The 23,131-nt window shown below is 41.0% G+C and overlaps 1 protein-coding gene across 3 annotated transcripts in view; it reads left to right on the top strand.

Annotated features, from left to right (window-relative positions):
• CFAP20DC (CFAP20 domain containing) overlaps nucleotides 1-12,150 on the top strand; it is a 237,477-nt gene extending 225,327 nt beyond the window's left edge. The window contains exon 17 of one of the 3 annotated variants that reach the window (XR_006214866.1): nucleotides 11,615-11,701. Coding sequence is in view for 1 of the 3 variants with exons in the window: in XM_015538533.2 (XP_015394019.2) it covers nucleotides 11,615-11,733 (119 nt within the window). In the remaining 2 variants the exon portion in view is untranslated. Of the gene's footprint in view, nucleotides 1-3,727; nucleotides 4,172-11,614 lie in introns of those variants that run through there. The other 2 variants (XR_006214867.1, XM_015538533.2) reach the window with 2 other exon arrangements.
• Nucleotides 12,151-23,131: the final 10,981 nt, after the last annotated feature.

Here is a 23,131-nt window from a genome sequence, read left to right as displayed (position 1 = left end):
CTGAGCCACCCAGGCACCCCTTGGTTAACACATTTGTAAAATTAGACTGATAATAATGTCCACCTGAAAGCTTTTCATGAAGATTCACTAAGGCATACTGTACACGAAGCATTTAGAATAGCACCTACCAAATATTAGCTGTTCATATTATTATAAAGCAGATCTGATACTCCCACATCACTAGATACATGTTTTCACTAATACAGGGCTACTTGTCTTTAAAGATAAGGCTGGCACAGAGTTCTAACAAGTAGCAATGGAAGAATGGGAAGGAAGCAGGAGTGAAGATTTGCCTTGGGTTCCCTTTGTTGGCCAGAGTCCTAGAAATGAATCATTAGTTTTTGGTTGTGAGCAGGGAACATGATTGTCAGGAGTGCATAGAGGAGGAAGGGAAAAGAATCTTTGGTGGGAACAGAGGGCTTGAGATGGAAGGGGTAGGGAGAGTCTAACGTGCATAGCTGCAGTGGCAAATAACCTCAGAGTGGGGCTCCCTGAGATGGTTTTCAGAGTTGAATTTTGAAGATGGAACGCTACATCTGAGGTTAAAAATAATAATAATAATAATAATAATAATAATAAAGAAACTGAAGCCAATATAAACTGCTCCAACAAAGGTGCCACATTTTTCCCCCTAACTGCCCCAGGGAGAAAGGGGAGCATCCCATTTTTCTTCAGGTATGGAGAATTCAGAGTGAGAGCTCATACATCTGAAGTGTACATTTTGGCTGCCCAAGGGATGGAGATGTCTCCATGATTTACTGTCTGAAATAAATTATGCCCCCCAAATTGGGAATCTTTTTAGAGATGTACATTTATAATTACTTATGACAGAAAAACAGAATCTCAGCTGTCAGAAGGAGACCTTGCCATGAGAGAACAAATAATATGTTATGTTAAGTGTCCTAAATAAACCACAGGAACAGAGAGCATGGTCCTTGAGCAAAGGCACCCAAGATATATATTAGTGATAAGTAGCTGAAAGGAGGTCTTAAAGTCACCATTGCAAAGTGACGTTTTGACAGACAGGAGCTCAGTCATGTTGAAGGTAAAGAGAACTTCCATCGAGGGCAAATTAACAAATTAAATTCAGAGGGTTATAGAAATGTTCCAGCCAATGTTAACCAGATCTGGCCCCCCTCCTGCCTGGCAGCCTAGGTTTTTATCAGCTGTCCCTTTCCCCTTTTCTGATGTGCCTGAATGGTTTGTAGCTAATTAATAGCATCAAAAATTAGTGTTTCCTATTTGGTTAATCTTTACATGTTATTGGCTTAGTTTTAGACAACATATCAATATGCCAAGATAGCGTTCTTAGAAAGAGTCAGAGAAAAATAAGGGTTTCGAGTATCCAGTTGGTAACATCGGAAGGAAAAGTGAGACATGGCTGTGGGCAGTCCAGGCTTCTTCCTGGGCTTCTGTTGCATAATGGCATTAATTTAGGGCCATCTGCCAGATGCTGTGCTAAGTTGTAACATCTAGCTGTCACAGCAAGGCTGTGAGGAAGGCACTGTTTTTGTGCGTGTGTAATTGTTGCTCTTTTACAGCTGAGAGAACTGAGGTACAGAGTTCTTGAATACCTTGTTCCAGGGTCACACAATGAGTCATTGGCAGAGCTGAGGTTGGAGTCCAAACAGCCCAGCCCCAGAGCCCAACCACTGTTTTTATATATTTTTTTTTTAATTTTGAACCAAGTACCTAGATTACCTACTTCAAAAATAATATACATAAAATCAGGAATTGAAATTTTCTATTCACAGTTCCTCATTTACAGGAAAAAACAAAACATCTCAAGGGCTAAGTAGCTAAGTTCTTTTTTTTTTTTTTAATTTTTTAAAAATTTATTTATTTATTTTTAGAGAGAAAGACAGCACTAACAAGGTAGGGGCAGAGAGAGAGAGAATCCCAAGCAGGCTCCGCACTGTCAGAGCAGAGCCTGATGCAGGGCTTGAACTCACAAACTCTGAGTTCATGACCCGAGCCAAAATCAGAGTTGGACGCTTAACGGGCTGATAACCCAGGTGCCCCAGCTAAGTTCTTTAAAGGGGAAGAAAAGAAAAAAAAAAAAAAAAAAAGCAGACCTCTGGTTCCCTGTTTCAGCCCTGAACCTGCCTACCCCTCCCATCCACGCTTGTCAAAAATGACAAGTGGCCACATTTTCCCAGTGGGAGTAGAGGCTCAGGGGCAACGTTGCTGTGAGACCAGATCTAAGGGACTAAGGGGCTGACTGAGAGACAAGATCACCCGATTGCTGAGCTGGCAGGCCTGGGTGTTGGCTTGTCACCCACCTTCTTAAAGGCCCTTCTAGACAATCTTATCTAAGTAGGTCAGTCTCCCTTCACCTTGTTATATTTACTTCGTGCCCTTCTCACAGTTTGTAATTCGTGGTTTGTTTACTTGTTTAATGTCTTTTTTGCTACGTAGCCTGTGAGTTTTTAAAAGCAGAGACTTTGTCAGTTTGCTTACTCCTGGATCCTAAGTACCCTACACATTTTCTGTTGATTATTAGATACTCTGTATATGTTTGTTAGTAGGAAGACAGGAAGGGAGAAAGGGGAGAAAAGAGAGAGAGAAATGTTCTTCAACTCATCATTTTTTATACCAACCTTGGGGGGAAAACATGAGTCATCCATTGAAATCTTACTTTCAGTTTTCCCCCATTCCAATTTTTTAGTATCTTAGGTATATTTCTAACAATTCAACAGTGGGAGTATTGAACCTACACCCATGCATTTGAGCAACTAAAAACGGTCACCTTATGCAGTGGCTCTTAAACTTTATTGTGAGGCAGTGAGAACTTTTCTTTCAAATGAATTCCATATGAAATGCCAACATATAAAAGAGATGAAACCAGAATTGGTCTGGCTAAAGGGGGCAGTTAGGGACCCAGAACCCTGCCCTGGGGCTCCAATGAATCAGCTAAAAACACTGATGCAGTCCACCAACCTCTGTTTGACCTTGTGGAAGGTCGAGTGCCCACTCAGAGCCCCAGCTAGGATTAGGACCCAGGCTTCTTCCACATCCATGCCTTTCTGCAGAACCTGTGAAGGTGGTTTTGGGGGCTGGCTTACAGGGAAGGGCGATCTTCCATCTTCAGATGTCTAGTATGAAAGTCGTAACAGCTAATATTTATTTCACCTTCCTGTGACCCACACCTGCCAGTGCCTTTTAATTCACATAATAGCCTACTGAGGTGTAGCTACTGTCATTGCCCATCTTTTACACAAGGACACTGGGGTTTAGAGCCAGGAAGTGATGTGCTGACCCCCCACAGCTCCATCACAAGTGGAGAAGCTGAGATGTATCTGTAGAGCTAGAGAGCTAGAGGCATAACTGTAGATGAACAGCAGAGAACGATGGCCTGACTAACACATGGCCCTAGGAAACGTTGCCACACAAAAGTAAGTGCGTGTTTTAACCTTAAAAACAAAAGAGCAAGTGTTTTACCAGCAAAATGAGTTTATTTAGAAATAGCAGAGGCATGGCAATTCAGGACACACAAGCTATGGCGAAGCATAGCCAAGCCTGGAGAACAAAGGAGAGGAACCATACTTGGTAGAGAAAAAGGAGGGAGTTGGGAGAGGCTGCTTTGAAGGAAAGTCTTTGCAAGTCTAAAAGTCTAAAGCAAGGGTTCAGGGTAGCAATGGTTTCTCTTTGGCTAGACTCTTGCTCGTCAAGGAGAAAATCTTTCTTCCTTCTGCTGGGGCAGTAAAGTGAACTTCTTTATGCCCAGGCATGCGGTGTCAGCTGCCACAGAAAGCTTATGATGAGCACCCCACCTTCTGGGCTTCCTGACTCCGTTTCAGGTGAGGTCTCCCTGCACTGATTTCCACGCATGCCTTACATTTGGCCTCCGAGACTCTCCTTTATTCGGTACAAGTTTGTGTCACACCCGCAGTTTCTGCTCAGATAGAACACCTCAAGTGCATAAATGCCACCTTAAAGTACACAGCCCGTCTCCCAGCAGAGCCAGCCAGCAGGCAGGAACAGCATCGCATTCCGCACCAGTCGACTGGAGGGAGAGATGGGCAGCTCTCCATACTTCCTCCCGGGCCGAGGCACACTTGCTGAATGTCAATTACCATGGCACTCGAGCCCTTAACACTTAACCAAAAATGTGTTTTCCTGGAGTGCGTGTAAAATGTAAAAATGGGAAGTTACGATTTCAGAACTTACTCAAGAGAACTACCAAACTGACCTTTGGAAAATAAAGCAGACTTTGCTCGAAGAATAGTTGTCAATTTGTTTTTGACATTTGTTCCTTTACAGATATGACCCTTAAATTATTCATGCTTACCAGCTCCAAAACAGAATAGTAATGACCTCTCTCGTCAGGCTTGCAAAACCTCTTCTGCCGTTTACATAGATTTTGAGTAAGAAAGACATTCAAAAGTGCTTTTCGAGTTGCCGGAGTCTCATAAAAATAACATTCTTGTGCCTTTTTTATGGCAAGGCCACATAGGATATTCCTTTATGAACACAGGTTAATCCCCCATGAGACATAAATAGGCAACAGATGCTCATTTTATAGGTATAATATCCAAATCACTAGTCAAGAATTTAGAAAACCCTCATGGTTCCCTGAAGCTAACCAGAGAGAGGGGAATCTGGCCGTCTGCTCTGGGTCCAACAAGGGAGTCTTTCCAGAATCTTATTTCCTGCAGCACAATTATTTGACATTCACCTAATACTCCAAGTCTAAAAGCAGTCTTCTAAAATCTGTTTTATTAGTGATCATACAGACATTATGCTTCATGGAACAACCATTGGTATCCCCAAGGGCTTGGCTTGGCACCTAGGACACAGTAAATGCTACATAAATATTTGATGAGTTGTGAATGTATGAATCATGGGAAACAGAAGGATGATTTGGTCTACTCTTTGGATCTTCCTTGTATCTTCAGGATTTATTTAAGGTGCATAGGAGACTTTCCCCCAAAAAGCAGTATTGGTAATGTAAAAGTAATAATGTGCCTGCCAGTGTCGAGTTTTCCTGTGTTACCTCACGATGACTTCTCCCTACATTCCCAGGTGTGGGGCTCTGTTATGTCTCACCCTGTTCAGGTGGAATTAAGGTCGCTGCCTAGGTCACAAACCCACTGAGTGTGGAGTTGGACTCTGACCCAAGCCTGTCTGACCAGGCGATTTGCACCCTGAACCCCCATGCTGCTGTAGGACTGCAGAATTCCCTTTAGGTCAGTTAGAACCATACGACTGAAATGTCCACTGCAATTTTTTACCTGTAGGAAGTTCTCTTTCTTGAAGCTTTCTGGATAAAATAGTATTCTCTTCAGTACTCTCCTTAGACCCATAGCATCCCCACCTCAATGCTCAGCTTGTATAATGAATTCATTAGTATTTATGATATTCTTGAGTCCAGAGTCCCCACCCCTTCCCCTGTTAAGCAAGTAGTTAGTTGCCTTTTGTTCTCAGGTTAACCTTGGGGATGGGAGATATTTTCTCTTATGCAGCTATCAGGATCCCAGGGGTGTCTTTTCTGCACAGAGGAGGTTGGGGGGAGGGGGTGGGAGAATGGTGATCAACACCCTCACTAGCACAAAGATATGCCTTCTTTTTGGAGTCCTAGAAGTGAGCCCTATAGTAGAATACTAGACACATTGCTGGTGTCTGAAGCTCTCTCTATTATTCCAGAACCATCCCTACCTACTTATTCCCCAGATGCATCCCAGATGGGGTCCTGGTCCAGGACTTCAGCTTCCCTTGCTGGAACTGGGATACATTTTCCCCCAGCTGCAGTGTTGCTGCCTTGCCTGAAATCGGGCCATTGAGACACTGTGAGCTCTGTAGGCTTCAAAGCTCAATAGTCTGGCTAGGGACCCCCTGGGGGTGTAGTAAAATGCATTCAGAGTTGTAAGCCGCACATTTCCAAGCAGCACAATGGTTTTGTAGGTTTTTTTCCCAGCTTTATTGAGATAAAATTAACATGTAACGTTGTGTAAGTTTAAGATGTATCACTGTGTAAGTTTAACTCCATGATTTGATATACAAGCACAATTGAGTCACTGCACATTCACAAGTAGAGACTACCTGTAAATAATGAAACTGCAGTAATTCCCAGTTAATCAACCAAACCCTCCAACATGTTGCTTCAAAAGGCATTTTCCATGTAAAATGTAGGTACTGGTTTCTGCAAAAGGGCTTGACCTACTTATTTCCCCAATGAAACCTGAACTGTAATCATAGCATGTTAGTTGCCTTCCAAGAAACAATATAGTTTTCTAAGAAAGTCCCTTTTCGTCCTTTTTATCCCATTGTCAGTCATTTATCTTTCTCCCATCTGAGGACATATTTTTGCCGAAAACCAAAATTCAGCAGTTCACTGTCGACTTTCTCAGTACAAGTTAATTTAGCCCTACTGTGAGAGGCATTGGTGGAAGAGTTTCTAAGTACCTGGTGCTCTGCAGGATCTTATCTAAAATGTCATCTTCGTTGATCCTAAGGCTGACTGTTTGGAATGGAGATCCCTCCCCATTGAATTGTTTAAACAATAGTGTATTGGTATGCACATAAAAATACAGTCAATCAGTTCTCAAGATCTATAAGAGAGAAAATGCATTTTTTTTTTTTTAATTCTGGATGGCAACATCAGAAAATCGAAAATCAGGTGCAGTGTCTTGATTCAGAGATTTTAAATCTCATAAACTGATGTCACATCATTGGTTTTCAAGCTTGAAGACTTAGCCTGTGCATATAGGTTTTCTATTATCTGTGGTTAAAATGCAATAAATGTAGATAATTAAGCATTTATGTTAATAGACTTTCAAAAGGTGAATTGGAGGAATTGTTTGCCTGAGCTGATCTAACAGAGGGGAGGGCAGCTAATACTGCTGCATTTGGTCTGGCTCCGTTGGTTTTTCTTCTGTTATTGCTGTTAACCAATTTCAAAGTGGATGAAGCTGGAAGTTTGTAAATAGATTATTATCTGAAAGGCAATTTTACTTCACTGGAAATGACTTTATTATGTGGTGAAGAGTAAAAATGTAATTTGGACCCCTGTCCAGATGCTCTTAGTCTGGTAGCAGAGAATGGTTTTATTTGTTAATTTGTCCTTTTACAGTTTCTGTAGCCAGTCTTTAAATAGAGCAATTTAGCATTTGGGGGGAAAAACAAACCCTGCACCATCCAAGAATATAATTGAAAATTACCCCATATCCATGCACAATAATTACCTTTCAAAACACTTCCCATTGCTTGACATCATAGTGGTAATTGCTTAATGATATTATAATTCCATTACGTAGGGATTACAATGGCTCAAAATGATGTAAATTGGAGGCTTTGAAAATTAAGTTATAATGAAAACAAAACCCTTTATGCAAGTTTAAAGCACTTACTTCAATGTAAAATTATACATAATGTCACCCAATTTTTGCACGAGTGTCATTGTTGGTACAGTTTTAAAATTCATCCATTTGAAGCTTTAGTACTAAAAACCACAAAAACCCGCTTTAGTCCCGTGGTCATGACGCATGAGGTTCCAGCTCTACAGTGATATGTATTGGAACGAATGCATTTATATAGCCGTTATTGCTTCAGTCTGGATGCATTATGTAGCAAAACCCCTACTAATGAATTAGATCCACCTCGGTCCCTTTGCAGTTGGTGATAAAGACCCATGGCCCATTACAACTGTTATTTTCATCTTTGAAAGATTCCTGACTGGTCGTAAAATGTATTGAGTTTTCTAACTTAATAGCGCCAGCTTAAAATTTTATCTTTTTGGAAAGTACCAGCCCAGAGTGTGCTAAGCAATTAGATGACGTGCCGGAGGTCAGAATTTCCCTCAGTGTGTGGATGGAATCTAAACAAAGCATCAGACAGCAGACCCCTGAGATATGTTGACTCATGATCATTTACCTCAGTGATAGGTGGTTTTAACATTACACCGGATGGAAAAATTAGTTTTACTTTTTGAAAAATACATGATTTTTGGTGTAAGAACTCTTTTTATCTTAAGATGAATTTATTATAATGTACTTTGTAAAACTAGTTGGGGGCTTTGTGTTTTGTTCAAATCCACTATTTTTTTTTCTTTTGGTAGTAAAAAATCAAACAGGTGCAGTTTGGGGGTAGGAAATAAGATGTAAGCGAGCATACCCCTCTTGTGTCCAACTCATGTATCTTACATTTTTCATGATGACAGTTGTAACAACATTTATTGAGTATTCACTATGTGTGCGGAGTGCAACTGAGTATCTTACTTAGTTCCCCTAGGTACTGTCCCAGGCAGGATTACTGTCCTTATGTAGGGGAAAGCTAAGGCTCAAAGTGCTGAATTTTCCGAGTGTCCCACAGCTGTGAAGTGGTAGAAATGGGATTTGGATCCAGGTCTGTCTGACTCCATTATCCAAATGTCATACTGCCCCTCTCTATGAAGCCTTTTCTTAGGACTTTAACCTTTATCAATTGTTCCTGTTCTGACTGACTAAAAAAATGTACAGCCTATACTTCATGATTTATTTCAATATTGTCATTATCCTTAACAGTAATAATAATGATCATTTATTGAACAACTACTATGTGCCCTGGGCTATGCATATTATCTAGTGTCCAGTTTAGCCTTCCACAAAATCCTATGAAATAGGCCTTGTTATTCCCATTTGATAAATGAGGGAACGAGGATCCAGTGAGGCAAAGTAGCCTGTGAGTGCCCTAAAGTCAATTTGGGCAGTCAACAGCAAATCTCCCATCCGTCCCATCTGCCAATCCTAAGGCCCCTGGTGCTCTTGGCCACTCTGCAGTTGCAACTTCCAGTTACCCCATCACTAATCTTCAGTAGCTACTTTTGTTTCATGTGTGAATGTCCCATCCACACCTTGACATGGTACAGACTGAATAGATGTCATCACATAGCAGGCACACATTAGTTACTCATTGGTTCTGTTCTCTGAAGTAGCCCAAACAAGAAAGGGATGATGGATTGAATATCTGAAGGTAAAGGACATGCCCATCCTCCTCTTGATGTGCAGAAGTGACCTAAAGGGGGTCGTCTTCCATGAGAAACTTGAAAAGCATTCCCAATCTCTCCTACTTAGATGGAGAAAGAAGGTAGAGGCAGGACCCTGGGGACCACTCTTAAGGTAACAATAGAAAGTAAAGGAAAAGCAGCCTGCCTTCTCTGATTTCCTGTTCTTAATTAGAAACCATGCAGGGCGCTCAGGTCAGCTACCACCATTAACGTGGCCATTAGCACAGTGCTGTCATACTTCAAGGACATAAGCCACTATAGCAAAGAGTCCCAGAAACTCATCAAAGGCACCACAGGGATCATTGGATCTGGTCCCACCCTGTGCACAATAAAATCTCACACAAATGGCCGCCTCAGTCCCTGCTTCACCCTCTCCAGGATCCACATTCCACTTCCCGGTCAGCTCTACAGTGTGGAAAATTCTTCCTTGTGCTGAGCCAAAATCTGGCTCCTAGTAACTTGCCCCCGTTGAGCCTCTTGTTTCCTTCTGGAACCCCACAGAATCTTCTTAACTTCTCTCTCACTTACCACCTTTTATCTACTTGAAGCCAGACAGGCTGCTGTAACCTCAGGCTTTGTCTTTTCCAGACGAAATAAGCCCAGATCTTGCCTCTGCCCTCCCACATGGACTCTCTTATCTTTGTGATTTTTGAAATATGAGAGATGAAATTTCTTTTGTTTCCAAACCTGAGGTTTTCAAATGGAGGACACATTTACAATTTTTTTACTCTCTTCCATGTTTAAATGCCCATAATGTAATAGCTCCCCATTGAATGTGGCCACATCACCTTCTTAACAAAAGCATGGTGCCCATATGGCAGAAAGAAGATGGAACTGAGAGTCTGGAAGCCCAAGTTCATCCCTGACTCTGCCTCTGACTCACCAAGTGACCTCGGATGAGCTGGTGAACTCTGCAGACCCGGCTTCCCTTGTCCTTCAGATGGACACATTAACTTCTATTTCACAGGATCCAGAGCTTCTGCATGGGCAAGTGCTTTCTTGGCCATGGAGGGCTCCACCAGTTGAGATGTTAGCAAGCAAGGCAGAGGTCCTCATTCCTCCCAGGTAGCTCCACGTTTTACTCCACTGCTGGCACCATATGCGTAAGGAGTCGGCTGATTCCGTGTTTTGCCCAAGACAATGCACACTCTGTGAGAACAGGGCCTGCTTCTCAGACCGCCTCATCCCCAGCACCTCGTTCAGTGCCTGATGCAGGGACGATCATCTTATGTGTCTTTGGATGGTCAGAGGAATGGCTGCCGTAGAGTCTCAAACCACCACTCTACCACCCGGGCCCCGCTCCTTGGGACTTAACTCCAGTTTGTCACTGCCCCGACAGCATCCATGCACCAGCTTGGTCTGATTTTGGCTGCAAAAGATGGAGTCCCACCACCTTCTCGTACTCTGGGCGGTGACACTTACTAGCACAGACTTTGTTTTCACAGTCATGCATTCATCCTTTCCCAAAACATCCAGTATTGACTGAGCCTCCATTACATGCCAGCCCTGCCCCTTCTGAAACTAACCCTGGTGAGCTCACAGCCCAAAGACTGGGTTTTCTCTGGTCCTGAGGAGCTTGTGCTAAGGAAGAGAGAGGAGCGCTGTCCTACTCACCTCTCCTCCCTGAGCCTGCTCGGATCCTCTCCAGCTCAGGGAGGTCTTGCCTCCGACTTCTGGGCTCTCATTACGTGGTTTTCAGAAGCACTCGGGGGGCACTCACTTGCTGGTGATAGCATCAAGTGTACAAGTACCTAGCACAACACTGGCACATATAAGGTGCTCAGGAAGCATCTTAGTAAAACAGCCTTTTTTTTTTCATTCCATGCCATGTGTTGGAAACCAACCAAACCTGCTACTAACAGGCAGCAGTGGGGCACCTGGGTGGCTCAGTCGGTTGAGCGTCTGGCTTTGGTTCAGGTCATGATTTCACAGTTCGTGGATTCAAGCCCCACGTGGGGCTCATTGCTGTCAGCGCAGAGCCCACTTTGGACCCTTTGTCTCCCCTCTCTCTGCTACTTTCCCACTTGTGCTCTCTCTCTTTCTCAAAAATAAACATTTAAAAAATAATAATAAAGAACAGGAGTTCCTCCAAACCGTCTAATTGGCTGTCACAAGGGACGAACGTGAAGCCATGTCCTTGTGACCAGCAAACTTGAAAGACCTTCCTACCACTAATAAAATCACTCATCACCTGACAATTTTCCATATGTGTTCCATACTAAACAACATTATCATTTTAATTCAGGCTTATTTGGTAGCATTTTTAGGGTGCATCCACACAGCTCTGGCCCATGATGAAGTCTGGAACTGTCACCCCCAAGTCTTGACTCCCACCCATATCCCTGATCCCTTTAGTCCCTCAGCCCTGCTGCTCTCTTGTCTCCCTCCCCGCCAGTTCTCCACGCTCAACTTTTCTTGTCCTTCACAGAGAAGCTGGTGAGTCTCACGCTGCAGTACTGAGCCCACAGGCCTGCGGTGCTCCCCCATGGCTCAGGCCTTGCCATTCTGCCCACAGAAAGAGCATCTCCCGGGAGGGATGGAGGTTCCCTCCTCCTGGCCCTTCTGCCCTTTCAGTTCAGGAATTCCTGGCCATGCAGGCAGCTAACATGTCTGTGGTTCCCGTCCCCATAGGTGAAGAAGATCCGAGCGTGGAAGTGGAAGAGGACGAGGAAGTGCTGACTCTGCTCTATGACCCCTGTCTGAACTGTTACTTTGATCCCCAGACAGGGAAGTACTATGAGCTGGTGTGAGGCCTCCCTCCAGAGCCAAGATCCCCCAGCCTGCCTGGCGAGCAGGAGAGCACTTGTGACTCCGCTGCGTGGGCACCACAGAGCCTGGCAGGCCCATGGAATCCAAAGTAACTGAGAGAAATAAAGTTATTCTGTAAATAACGTTCGACGTTAAGGATGCCTACGCTTTTGTTGTAGATGCGTGTGATCTTTTTGTCAGCGAAGCAATTAATACAGAGACAAGATTTTAGGACTTCGAATTGGTTCTTGTTTGTTCGTTCTCATCCTACATAGAATTCTTTTTTAATCTCCTATAATCTTATGGAAACAAATTAAGAGTTATTAATTCAAAATTTTTGCAGTGTTAATCTGTAAATGATGGCTTGATACACAGAAAATGTATTCTTATTTAAAAGATATCTGGGTACCTTTTGTTTTATTACCTATTTGTATTAAAAATAAAGTATGATGGTCTTTTAAACTGCCTCCTTTTATTTACCTTGCATTTTTACCAGAATATTCCAAGATAATGTTTACCCTTCCCTTAGACTCTTAGAAAAGGAAACACTGTGCACTGGTCAGATTTTATGATCACATAAAGGTTCATCCAGAGTTTGCCAAAGATCACAACATTGTTAATCACGTAAGCTGCCTAGCTCTGTGCTGTGCTTTTTCTAAAAAATGTTTTTACCAATGATCTCTGAATTCTAATAATACTCAAATCTAGCTCCATGGATCCAGATTTAAGAAGCCATCCATTTGAACACCCTACACACCTCACTGCTTCTGTGACTTGGCCTGGAGAAATGGAGGAAGCGATCACTGTAACTTTACTTGCTGCGCCACAAGGCAAAAATCATGTGCTTCCTGAATTTGAGGAGATGGCCTCGAATTGTGTGCCAAGTATATTAATACTAAGCACAAGGAAGTACTTATATTAGCTGGAATATTTTGTTATTTAATAAAGATTTTTTAATAAAGAAGAGTACCATTGGAAATGAAAAATTATTGGTGTACAATTGGATTTAATGGCAGTACTATAATTTCATTTAATGTCGCTTGATAGAGGAAATAAGAGCTCTTTATTCAGGAATAGATTCTGGCTCCTGTTCAAAGGATCATACATTATTTAAAACCATGTTTCTGTTTGATAAGCTTTTAATCCTATTGTTCACAAAGTATACCTTTGTTATGAATTTTTCTCCAAGATGTTCATACTTACAAAATGCAAACAAATAACTGAGGCTTCAGAAAGCATACAAGATGATAAAATAGTTCGGCTATCTTGGTTATGACCTTGAAGATTGGAGAACCTGGAGAGCCTTGATCCTACTTTAGCCAGTTTCAAGACCATCCGCATAAATGGAGTCAATTAAAGGTCTGTGCCAGTTAAGACTTGTAGTTACAAATATCGGAAACACCATGAACTAACAATACTTAAGGATGCAAGAGTGCCTCATGAACCCCAAAACAGAATGCTACAAACCTCCACATTGATTTGAGCTACGACCTAAAAATCTGTGTTGGGATTCTTAAATTGCAAGCACCTTTGATCTCAGAATATAGAGACTTGTTGGTCAGGCCCCAGGAGGCACAGGAATCCGGGCAGCTCCAGGGATCCTATAGTAGGAGCTAACCATTTCTCCCAACAATGGTCACAAAGATGGCAGTGCAGCTTTTTTTTGCCCTGAGTCTCTGCTCCAGGAGCAAGAGGCTAGTAGGCTTGTCTTGTCAGTTATCCCCAGGACCACATGGAATAGGAATGAGAGGCCCCTAAAGAAGAAGGCATTGTTAACAAAATGAGGAGGGATGTCAAGCAAGCAAAAACAACAGATGTCTACTTTGGGAGTCTAGAAGCATTGCCTCTGACTTGTTTGCAAAACGAATTCTCTCTCCCCATAATTCTAAGCTACTGTTCACCTTCCAGAACATTCAGCCATTCCACAGCACATACATCCATCCACAAAGAAATATGAACTCTGCATTTCAATTCAAAAATCCCAGTCTTGGTCATTAAAGTTGCCTGTTTGGTCCAATGGCCACCAGAACCCTCTGGTGTGGATGGAGAGAGGAAGGCAGCTAAAGAGTTTCTCATGAACCAAGTGGACACTCCAAAATGTATCTACCACAAGCTGTTAGTATCCAATTTTCACATTTTATTTGTCCTTTTTTAAAGGAGCAGCCTCATGTCTGTTGAGGTGGTTTTTATGCTCCAGAAAAGTTGAAGAGTTGAAAAATAAAAACAGATGGGCTTCATGCTGCCTATTTTGAACCAAAATGGTACAGCCAGTTAACTTGGAAATTCACTGACTGGACTATACTGCTTCACTGGTCATCAAATTTTGCTGCACATTAGAATCTCCTGGGAAGTTTATAAAAATTTTGAGGCCTAGGTTACACCACCAGTGAGTCTGATTTGATTGGTCACAAGTGCAACCTGGGCATTGGAAATTTTTAAAGCCTCCCCTGGCAAGTCTAATGTGTCATAATGCTTGAGAAGATCAGATCCAGCATGAAGAGAGGGCGGAAGTTTTGCCTGATGGCAGACGTATCGATGGGGAGGAATCCATTAATTTCCATTTTCAAGACCTTGATCTCTACCTTTCTAATCAAATGTGTACTGAGCATTATATCTGAAAATGACTATTACAAAGGGATCCTGAGAAAACAGTTTTATTCACTATGAAAATACATCCTAAGATAATTTGATATAAGTTTGGGGACTGACTCAGAGTGTTTCATATAATTTGGGATGCAACTTGCAAGTGACTTTAAGTCTTCAGTCTCTAAATTATTATTTAATTACAGAGCCCAGGTAATGAGAATTATGGAAAAACAACAGTCAGCTAATAACTGGCATCAGATCAATGATTTAGCTTCCCTGGTGATGATAACTTCTCTCTCCAATTAATTTTATTTTATTTTATATTAAAGGAAAACACTGGCATATGCAAAATGCATAAACATTTTTGCATAATAATTTGCCCTGTTGTATTTCTCCATATTTTTAGATTAGCTTCATTTTAAATCAGTCATTTCAATCACATCTTGATTTTTTTTGAAGAGCAAACTGTGCTTAATAACCAAGAATAGTGCAATCACAGATTGTACAACCTGAAGGACGATTAATTAAAAGAACTAATTTTAAATTTGCCCTTTGGCTTTAATTAAAGATTGAGCTGCTGAAAGTCTCTGGACTGGTTGGTTTTTTTGGGGGGGAGATGGGGGTGGAAACTGTTGAATGACAGTGAGTACAGTACTAAAACTAGCTTTAGCCCAGGTTGTCCTGTGACTCTTAACCTTAAATCACAACACCCAGAATAAGAAGGAATAAGAATCATCTATCCACATATGGTTGTGCTATAGGATTTTTATTTCATACATGGTTCCTTTTGCACTCCAGAAAAGTTGGTCATGGAGAGAATCCAAGCAAATCCTATCTTCTCTTTTTCTCCCATTATAATAGTTGAGGTAGAATCATTAATTGGGCCTAGATAGAACAATCAAGATTATTTCCTCATTTTTTTTAATGTTTATTTTTTTTATTTTTTGAGAGAGAGTGAGAGAGCACAGCAGGAGAGGAGAAGAGGGACAGAGAGAAAGAGAGAGAGAGACTCCCAAGCTGACTCCACACTGTCAGTGCAGATCCCAGCGTGGGACTCGAACTCACGAAACTGCAAGATGGTGACCTGAGCCAAAATCAAGAGTTGGACGCTTAACAGACTGTGCCATCCAGATACCCCCGAGATGATTTCTTTAAACTCTGATTTTATGATGGAGAGAAGTGAGACTCAGATTGAGAAGTTAATTATCCAGAGACACTCAGTTGCAGAAGGGAGAATGGAATCTATGACTCCTCACTTCCAACCCAATTCTATTTCCACCCTGAGGGAATTAAGATGAGGATTCAAATGACAGAGTGAGATGGACATCACAGACTTTACAGTGGGCCCTAGTGCTCTCTGGCAACCGAAGCTTGCGCTCTCTGGTCTCGTCTCTTTTGCTCTGTGCAGATTCTTTCTTCCCTCCGTTGACAGCCTTTATACTTCAAGGATCAGCATTTCCCAAAGTGTGTTTCAAGAAACAAATTCCATTCAATGTTAATAAACTTTATGGGCTTGAGGAAGAAGCCCATGGTCAAACACTGTTGGATAATACTATCCAATGCTAAAGAAGCAGAAATGGTCATTTGTCTTAACTGGAGAAGTTCTCAATGGCTTTAATAAATTAACATGCAGGGGGAATGTCCAAGGAGTGGAATAGGTAGCACTTCTCGAATTTCTTTGTCCTCAGAACCCTTTTGCGGTAGAGTATCTGAAGAGGTTTATCTACCCACAGAACCTCCTTTGTGAAATGCTGCAGAAGATCACCTCTCCACCTCTCCACCTCTCCAGGCCTGTGAGCCCTGACCTCCAACACAACGCCCAGAAATGTGTCTCCCAGAGTTGGTGGGTTGGTTGGTAGAGTGTGTGTGTGTTGTTTGGTGGTAGCAGTGGGTTTTTTGTTTTTTGTTTCTGTTTTGCGCCGATATTTCATACAGATCCCTGACCACACTATAGGATTTTTTTTTTATTTTAAAAATTTCTTAATGTTTATTTATTTTTGAGAGAGACAGAGCGAGAGTGGGGGAGAGGCAGAGAGAGAGACACACAGAACCCCAAGCAGGCTCTGTGCTGTCAGCACAGACACGGGGCTTGAACCCACAAACGGTGAGATCATTACCTGAGCCAGAGTCAGACACTTAACCAACTGAGCCATTCAGGCACCCCACACAATAGGATTATTCTTGACACTTTTTATCTAAAACAAGGTATGCTGACGCCTGAACTTTGTTTAAGTCAGAAACTTTGGTCACCTAAGATGAAGAAATTTTTTTTCTCATGTTTTAAATTATGCAAACTTATAACCATAGGTAATACAGTTAACTTACAACAAAGGATAAATCTAAGTTAAAGTCCATTCATCATGAATATTGGAGCTCTACATCTTAATGAATATTTTGGTTCTGGTTTGTGTGGCTTTAATATAATTTAAAATCACATTAAGTCAAAATAATTTGACTTATAAGAATTAAATAACCAATAAACACTGGCCAAGATAACACTAATTTTTACTGATGACATATTCTTCTGTAGTTAATCACCTGTAACTCTGTGAGGCATTACAGAAGTGAAGTGTGGGAAATGGTATTGATTGGTTTTCATCAGCCCAACTTATCATTGTCAATGTTAGTGCTGAACCTGGCAAGATTTAAGCATATAAACTTGATCCTAATAGTAATAAGTATTGCCAATGTTTTAGTCTCTACATCAGAAAACATTATCTTTATTTGCTGTAAAGGATACTTGCAAAAGCATGGTAGTTGTGGGGAGGGTGCCCCTGAGACCTTAATCACTGAGCTAAGCCAAATCATCTAGGCATATCTGGCTTAAGAAGTCCAGGAGGGAAATCACTCTTTGTTTATTTCTGATAATATGCCATTCTGAAATATAATTTCTATTAATGATGGAGTTTTAATAATCTATAAATAAATCATGAGATGGGATTAAACCATTTCCAGTTTTGCTTTACAGCTTCCTAAACTCAAGATTATCTTAATTAAAATCAGTCAAAATTTCGCCCTCTGGTTTTCCTACTACATGCAAAAGTGCTTCATACATTTCAAACCCTGGAAACTTACAAACCTCTTAGCCAAGTCAGTTGAAAAGAGCTTTTCTTTTCTTTTAAAACCTTTTGACTGGTAAAAGAAATTCATAGCCTCTTCTTGTGGGCTAATTCTAGTAAGCAGAATGTCTTTTCACCCCTAATTCTTGTCTTTTCTTTGACTTCTGATATCTAAATATTTCTAAAATTCATCTAGGTACCTAGGTCTGCACAATATACTTATAACCCCTTTGAATTCATTTATATCAAAAGGTTTTAATCCTTTAGATCAGGTACTTTTCAAGAACATCTGCCATTATCAAAATAAATTTGACTTAAGAAAAAAAAAATCATGGCTTCTTTTGCTAGCTAAATGTAAGGATCTACCAATGCTTCACTGTCCAGATAAACAAAAAAAGAATTCCAGAGATTCCGGTTACAATTTGCTCTGATCAGCATATGCAGCTCCCTGTTAATGTCTACAGCCTTAATTTCAAAGGGGTATCACTGACTGCATTCTCATAATTTCTGAGATCCCTTTCCATGTTTGGCCAATTGACGATTTCAGGCTTATCTGAAAACTCAACCATCTGCATATTGCATCATCTTGGGAGTAGGAAAAATGCTCTGCCTAGGTCCAGCCCCAGAGATTCCTACCTCCTTGACCTGGGTTGTGACCCAGGCATGGCAGTGTTTCAGAGAAGTCAAGGCTGAGACCCTCTGGCCTAACCCATTCTCATTTCTTGTTTTTACCTCTCCTCTTTACTTCCTGTGGTGCCAGAATGAGCAGTTTGAAGATTCCCAAGGGCATGTGGTGTCAGTGACATTCAACAGTTTCAATCAACAAACTAACCATCACTTGATGGATTTCATCTGTGGGCAATCCAATAATCTTCTAACAACTTGCTTTAGCCTCATGTAGCTGATGACCCCTAGAATGGAAAATATAGCTTGTTATGTTTTGCTTTCTTCACTCTGACTAGTATACATTTCAAGCTAAACCCCTCATTCTCTTTCCTGGCTCAGATTATATCTTATGTTAATGAATGTACCTGGGTTCCAGTTTCCAAATCAAAAGAAGAATGTCAAGTGACTATGTGTGATTGGAGCCTCTGTCTTAGGCTATTGAATTACATGTGTGCGTATGTCTGAGTGTGTATTTTATAACTACAATCCATCAGTTCACAAAACCATTCAGGAATTGGTATCATTAAGTTAAATACTGTGAAGAAGTTTTGGAGTCTTTCCATTTATAGTAGCTCCTAGTGAGTCAGATGTATTTTTCTTTCATATAAAAATAGAAAATTTTTCCCAATCTGAGCAAAGATGTAGAGCAGTGGTTTTCCACTCTCCTATATATATGGCATATCTTTAAATATGAGACTACAGGAGAAGCCCTGGGAATTTAAAGATGTGCTTATATCTCTCCCTTAAGAGTCATACATCTTTTGTAAGGTCTGTTTGTGTACACAGCCTTGAATGGGAGGTATTTTGTGCTGTGAAGGAATTAAGAAAATTGCTGTATCATGGAGTGATATGTGCAGAACAGAGAGGGAGAGAAGAGGAAGGGATGAGGGTCAAGAAACCAGAACGCCTCCTATCAAGTCAGAGATGGGACTTGGAAGACTCTAGACCCTTTGCCCAAAGATCTTTGCAGAATGTAAATCAGATGAAACTATGGGTTAGTTTTGGGGGTTGTTTTTTTTTAATTTATTTTTTAATTTTTTTAATTTTTTTTGGAATCTTAAAGGACAATTTGACCCCAGCAATTGGGAAAACATAGAGACATACAAGAGGCAAATAAATGAGGTACCTCAGGGGCACCTAGGTGGTGGCTCAGTCAGTTAGGTGTCAACTGTTGATTTTGGCTCAGGTTACCTCATGGTTCATGGGATCAAGCCCTAAGTCAGGGGAGCCCAGTGTCTGCTTGGGATTCTCTTTCTCTTCTCTCTGTCTCTGTCTCTCACTCTCTCTCTCTCTCTCTCTCTCTCTCTCTCTGCCTCTACTCAGCTCGTGTACATACGTGCACTCTCTGTCTCAAAATAAATAAATGAACTTTAATAGATAGATAGATAGATAGATAGATAGATAAAGTACCTATGAAAAAGCACTTAATACAAAGTGAGCACTCAGTAAATGTTTGCTGTTGTGATTACTATTTATGCCTGGGCCTGGTGAACAATGGGTTCTCAGATTTGGATCTCTGGTGATATGCATGGCTATGGTGTTATTCCTGACAGTGTGAATGGTACATATATACTTTCATGTACGTAAGCTAGAATTTTGTATGTTGTTACAAGACTACATTTAAAAAAAATGTTTTATCAGTACTCTGAAAGAACAGGAGCATTAGCTTCATGCAATAAGCCATAAAGAAAACTAATTTCCTAAGAATTGGGGGAAATAGCACTGACACTCATTACAGATTTTTTAGGTTTATTTATTTATTTTGAGGGAGGCAGGGGCAGAGAGGCAGAAAGAGAGAGAGAGAATCCCAAGCAGGCTCCATGCTGTCAGTGCAGAGAGCGATACAGGGCTGGATCCCACCAACTGTGAGATCATGACCTGACCCAAAATCAAGGGTCAGACGCTTGACCAACTGAGCCACCCACACACCCCAACACTCATTACAGATTTAATGCCTGAGGTACATACCTGTCATTGGAAAATAGACACTCCAGCAAGTCTTCAAACCTGTATTTATTCAATATCTGTAATAACTTGGGTCTGACCCATATGGTTGCAATAATTGACTCTCCTATGAATTTCTGGAGTCTTCCTCCTCCCAAATCAACAGCTCCTTTTCAAAATAAAGATTTCACAAATGATCAATTCCAAGCCAAGCAGCTCCTGTATGTTAAAGTCTTTTACTTTTACTCGTCATGGTATAGATTATTCCAAGCAGTCTTTCTAACTCTCTCATTTTACCTATTAAACATCTTGTATCTTGAGACATATGAAAAGTATTTGAATTAATTAAACTATATTTGTTTAAATAGAGTCTGTAATCCAGATTTTACATAATTTCAGTCTGGCATTCTTCTCCTTAGGCTACATTAATGAAGTTTTTCTAATATTTGAGTGAATTATGTGAAGAAATTACAGAAATATTCACTGCAGCTTTTCCTTTCATTGCTATTTGGAAAGTCAGCCATCATCTACAAATGTCTCTCCCCACATTTCTGTCTAGAACTTTATCACTAATTATAGACACAGAACAGTCCACCAAAGAAATATCAACTTCTTCAAAACCCAGTTTCCCATCCTTCTGATGACATTTGCTGCCTTCAACCATGGAGAAGAAAAGGGAGATTCACACCCCCCACCATTGGTGGCTGTTTTCACCAAGGCTTTCATTCCATGTTGGGTGTTAGAAACCCATTAGCAAGAGAAGCCATTTTCCTCTTGTCTTTACTCTCCAGCTAATTCCAGCACCATCGGGTTTTATTCCTATTTCCAAATACTGAGCTATAAGTTAAAAAAAATAATAAATAAATAAATAAATAAATAAATAAATAAATAAATAAAAGTATCCATCAGCCTCTAAAACAGTGGGTACGGTAAATTTCTTATAATGCTTTCTGGAAGTTATAACTTCATCCATCTGAAGGGATAAAGGGCATTTAAAGCATCCTTTGATTCATCCTAGACCACCTGAGGCTCTGGTGTCACTCTGCCACATGATCACACTCCATAACCATCTACATCTACATCTTTATCATAACAAGTACTGCTTCTGGTTTATATGCAAAAACTCTGTGGTTTTAAAATGCATTCTTATGGTATTCTGAAGGCATTTCTACTGACTTAAATTTGACAAATACTATCAGATTACAAAGCAAAGGGAAAACTATCCCCTTTTTTTTTTTTTTCATTTAATCTAAGGATTCATTAGGATAGGCTTTGGACTATGACCCTACTCAGTACTTTATTCTGCCCCAGAAATTCCATTATCATGGGGTGCAGATAACTTCCTTGACAATTGTCCTCACCATCTATGCTGTCATCACTACAACCACTTATTGAGCTCTCACTGTGTTCCCAAGCATCTCATTTAATGCTCTTGACAACTCTTTGAGATAGGCATTTGCCCACTTTACAAATTAGGAAACTGAGACACAGGTTCGAGAGCTCCCCAGAGTTAATACACAAGGATCTCTCAGACTGGCTGATATCAAATCCCATGACTTGGCTGTGGGCAACACTACAGACCAGCCATGGTTCTTATGGTGGCTGGGATCTGTATGCTTATGAATAGAAGGAAGTTGTTCATTGTGACCCCTTGCTTCCTGATTAGGTGCTATCACTATGGCTGCAGCTTGAGACATATTTTCTCTGTTTATTTGTTGCATTTTATACTTAAAAAAAGAAGAGTCTATGTTAAGAGCACTTTGATGGCTCAGTCAGTTAAGCATCCAACTTCGGCTCAGGTCATGATCTCAGTGTTCGTGAGTTTGAGCCCCCCATCAGGTTCTGTGCTGACAGCTCGGAGCCTGGAGCCTGCTTCAGATTCTGTGTCTCCCTCTCTCTGCCCCTCTCCTGCTCATGTTCTGTATCTCCCTCCCTCTCAAAGATAAACATTAAAAAAAAAGAAAGGGGGGGGGTGTTAAAATTTTTTTTTCTAGTCATTGAGAAATTTACTATCTATATCTAAATACATTTTAAGATTATTGATATTTTTGCATATTAGGAGCATTCCTTCCTATTATCTACACATTTTGTGAAGGAAAATGTCAGACAAGGCATACAGGGTATCATTTCAAAAATCTGCTTCTTCTCCACAAGGCCTAATTTGTCTCATCCCCCTGGTGTTTCTATAGTAACCTGGCACCCTCACTACCACCTTTCAGTTGGCACTAAAAGATCATTTATAGTCAGTCCTCCACTTTTTCTGAAATGCACCCTTCAATTCATAACACAACAGATAGTGTGTAAGTTTAACAGGACCCGAAGCATTTCTTCTCTTGAGTTAAACTCGCATGTTCAAAGGAGTGAAAATATCAGGAAATGTGGTGTTGTAGGATTCAGCTTTCAGCTCCACAACTAATAAAAAGAACCAAGCTGGGATCTGGGGAGTCAACCTCGGCTCCTTCATATGCCTATACCTTCCCCTGCTTCTGTCATGATGAAACTGTAACTGACCCAGGATACACTCACATCCAAGAAAGGAAAGTTTCAGAAACTTTTCTTTTCTAAAGTCAGTGTTTGGGGTTTGTTTTTTGTTTTGTTTTGTTGTTCCCTAATAAGGCTCTGGGCGCCTGGGTGGCTCAGTCGGTGAAGCTTCAGGTCAGGATCTCACAGCCGGTGGGATCGAGCCCCGAGTTGGGCACTGTGCTGGCAGTGCAGAGCCTGCTTGGGATCCTCTCTCTCTCTCCCTCTCTCTCTGCCCTTTCCCTGCTCACTTGCACTTGCTCAGTCTGTCTTGAAAATAAAACAAATAAACGAAAAAAAATTATACTAAAATGGCTCTAACTCTTCCTTCTCCAGAACAGGATTGACAAGGCTTTTTTGACACGTCAATAATCAAATAAAGTCTATATTCAGGGCCTGTCATAGCAGAAGCAGAAAATCCCATTTGAGCTGGGCTTCATGATCACAAAGGTGATCATCTCAGAGTGGGGTCAGACACACATTTACAGCAAAGAAAATGGTCATCCTTCATCTTCAAAATGAACTCGTATTACTGAACCACCTCACTTGTAGTGTGTGGTGAAATACTTTTTAAAAAATAAACTTTATTTTATGAACACCTCAATTACATTGCATTTGTCATTTG

Source organism: Panthera tigris, chromosome A2 (genome assembly GCF_018350195.1).
Source record: "Panthera tigris isolate Pti1 chromosome A2, P.tigris_Pti1_mat1.1, whole genome shotgun sequence".
Classification (NCBI taxonomy): Eukaryota; Metazoa; Chordata; class Mammalia; order Carnivora; family Felidae; genus Panthera; species Panthera tigris.
This window is presented reverse-complemented; position numbering and strand designations above follow the sequence as displayed.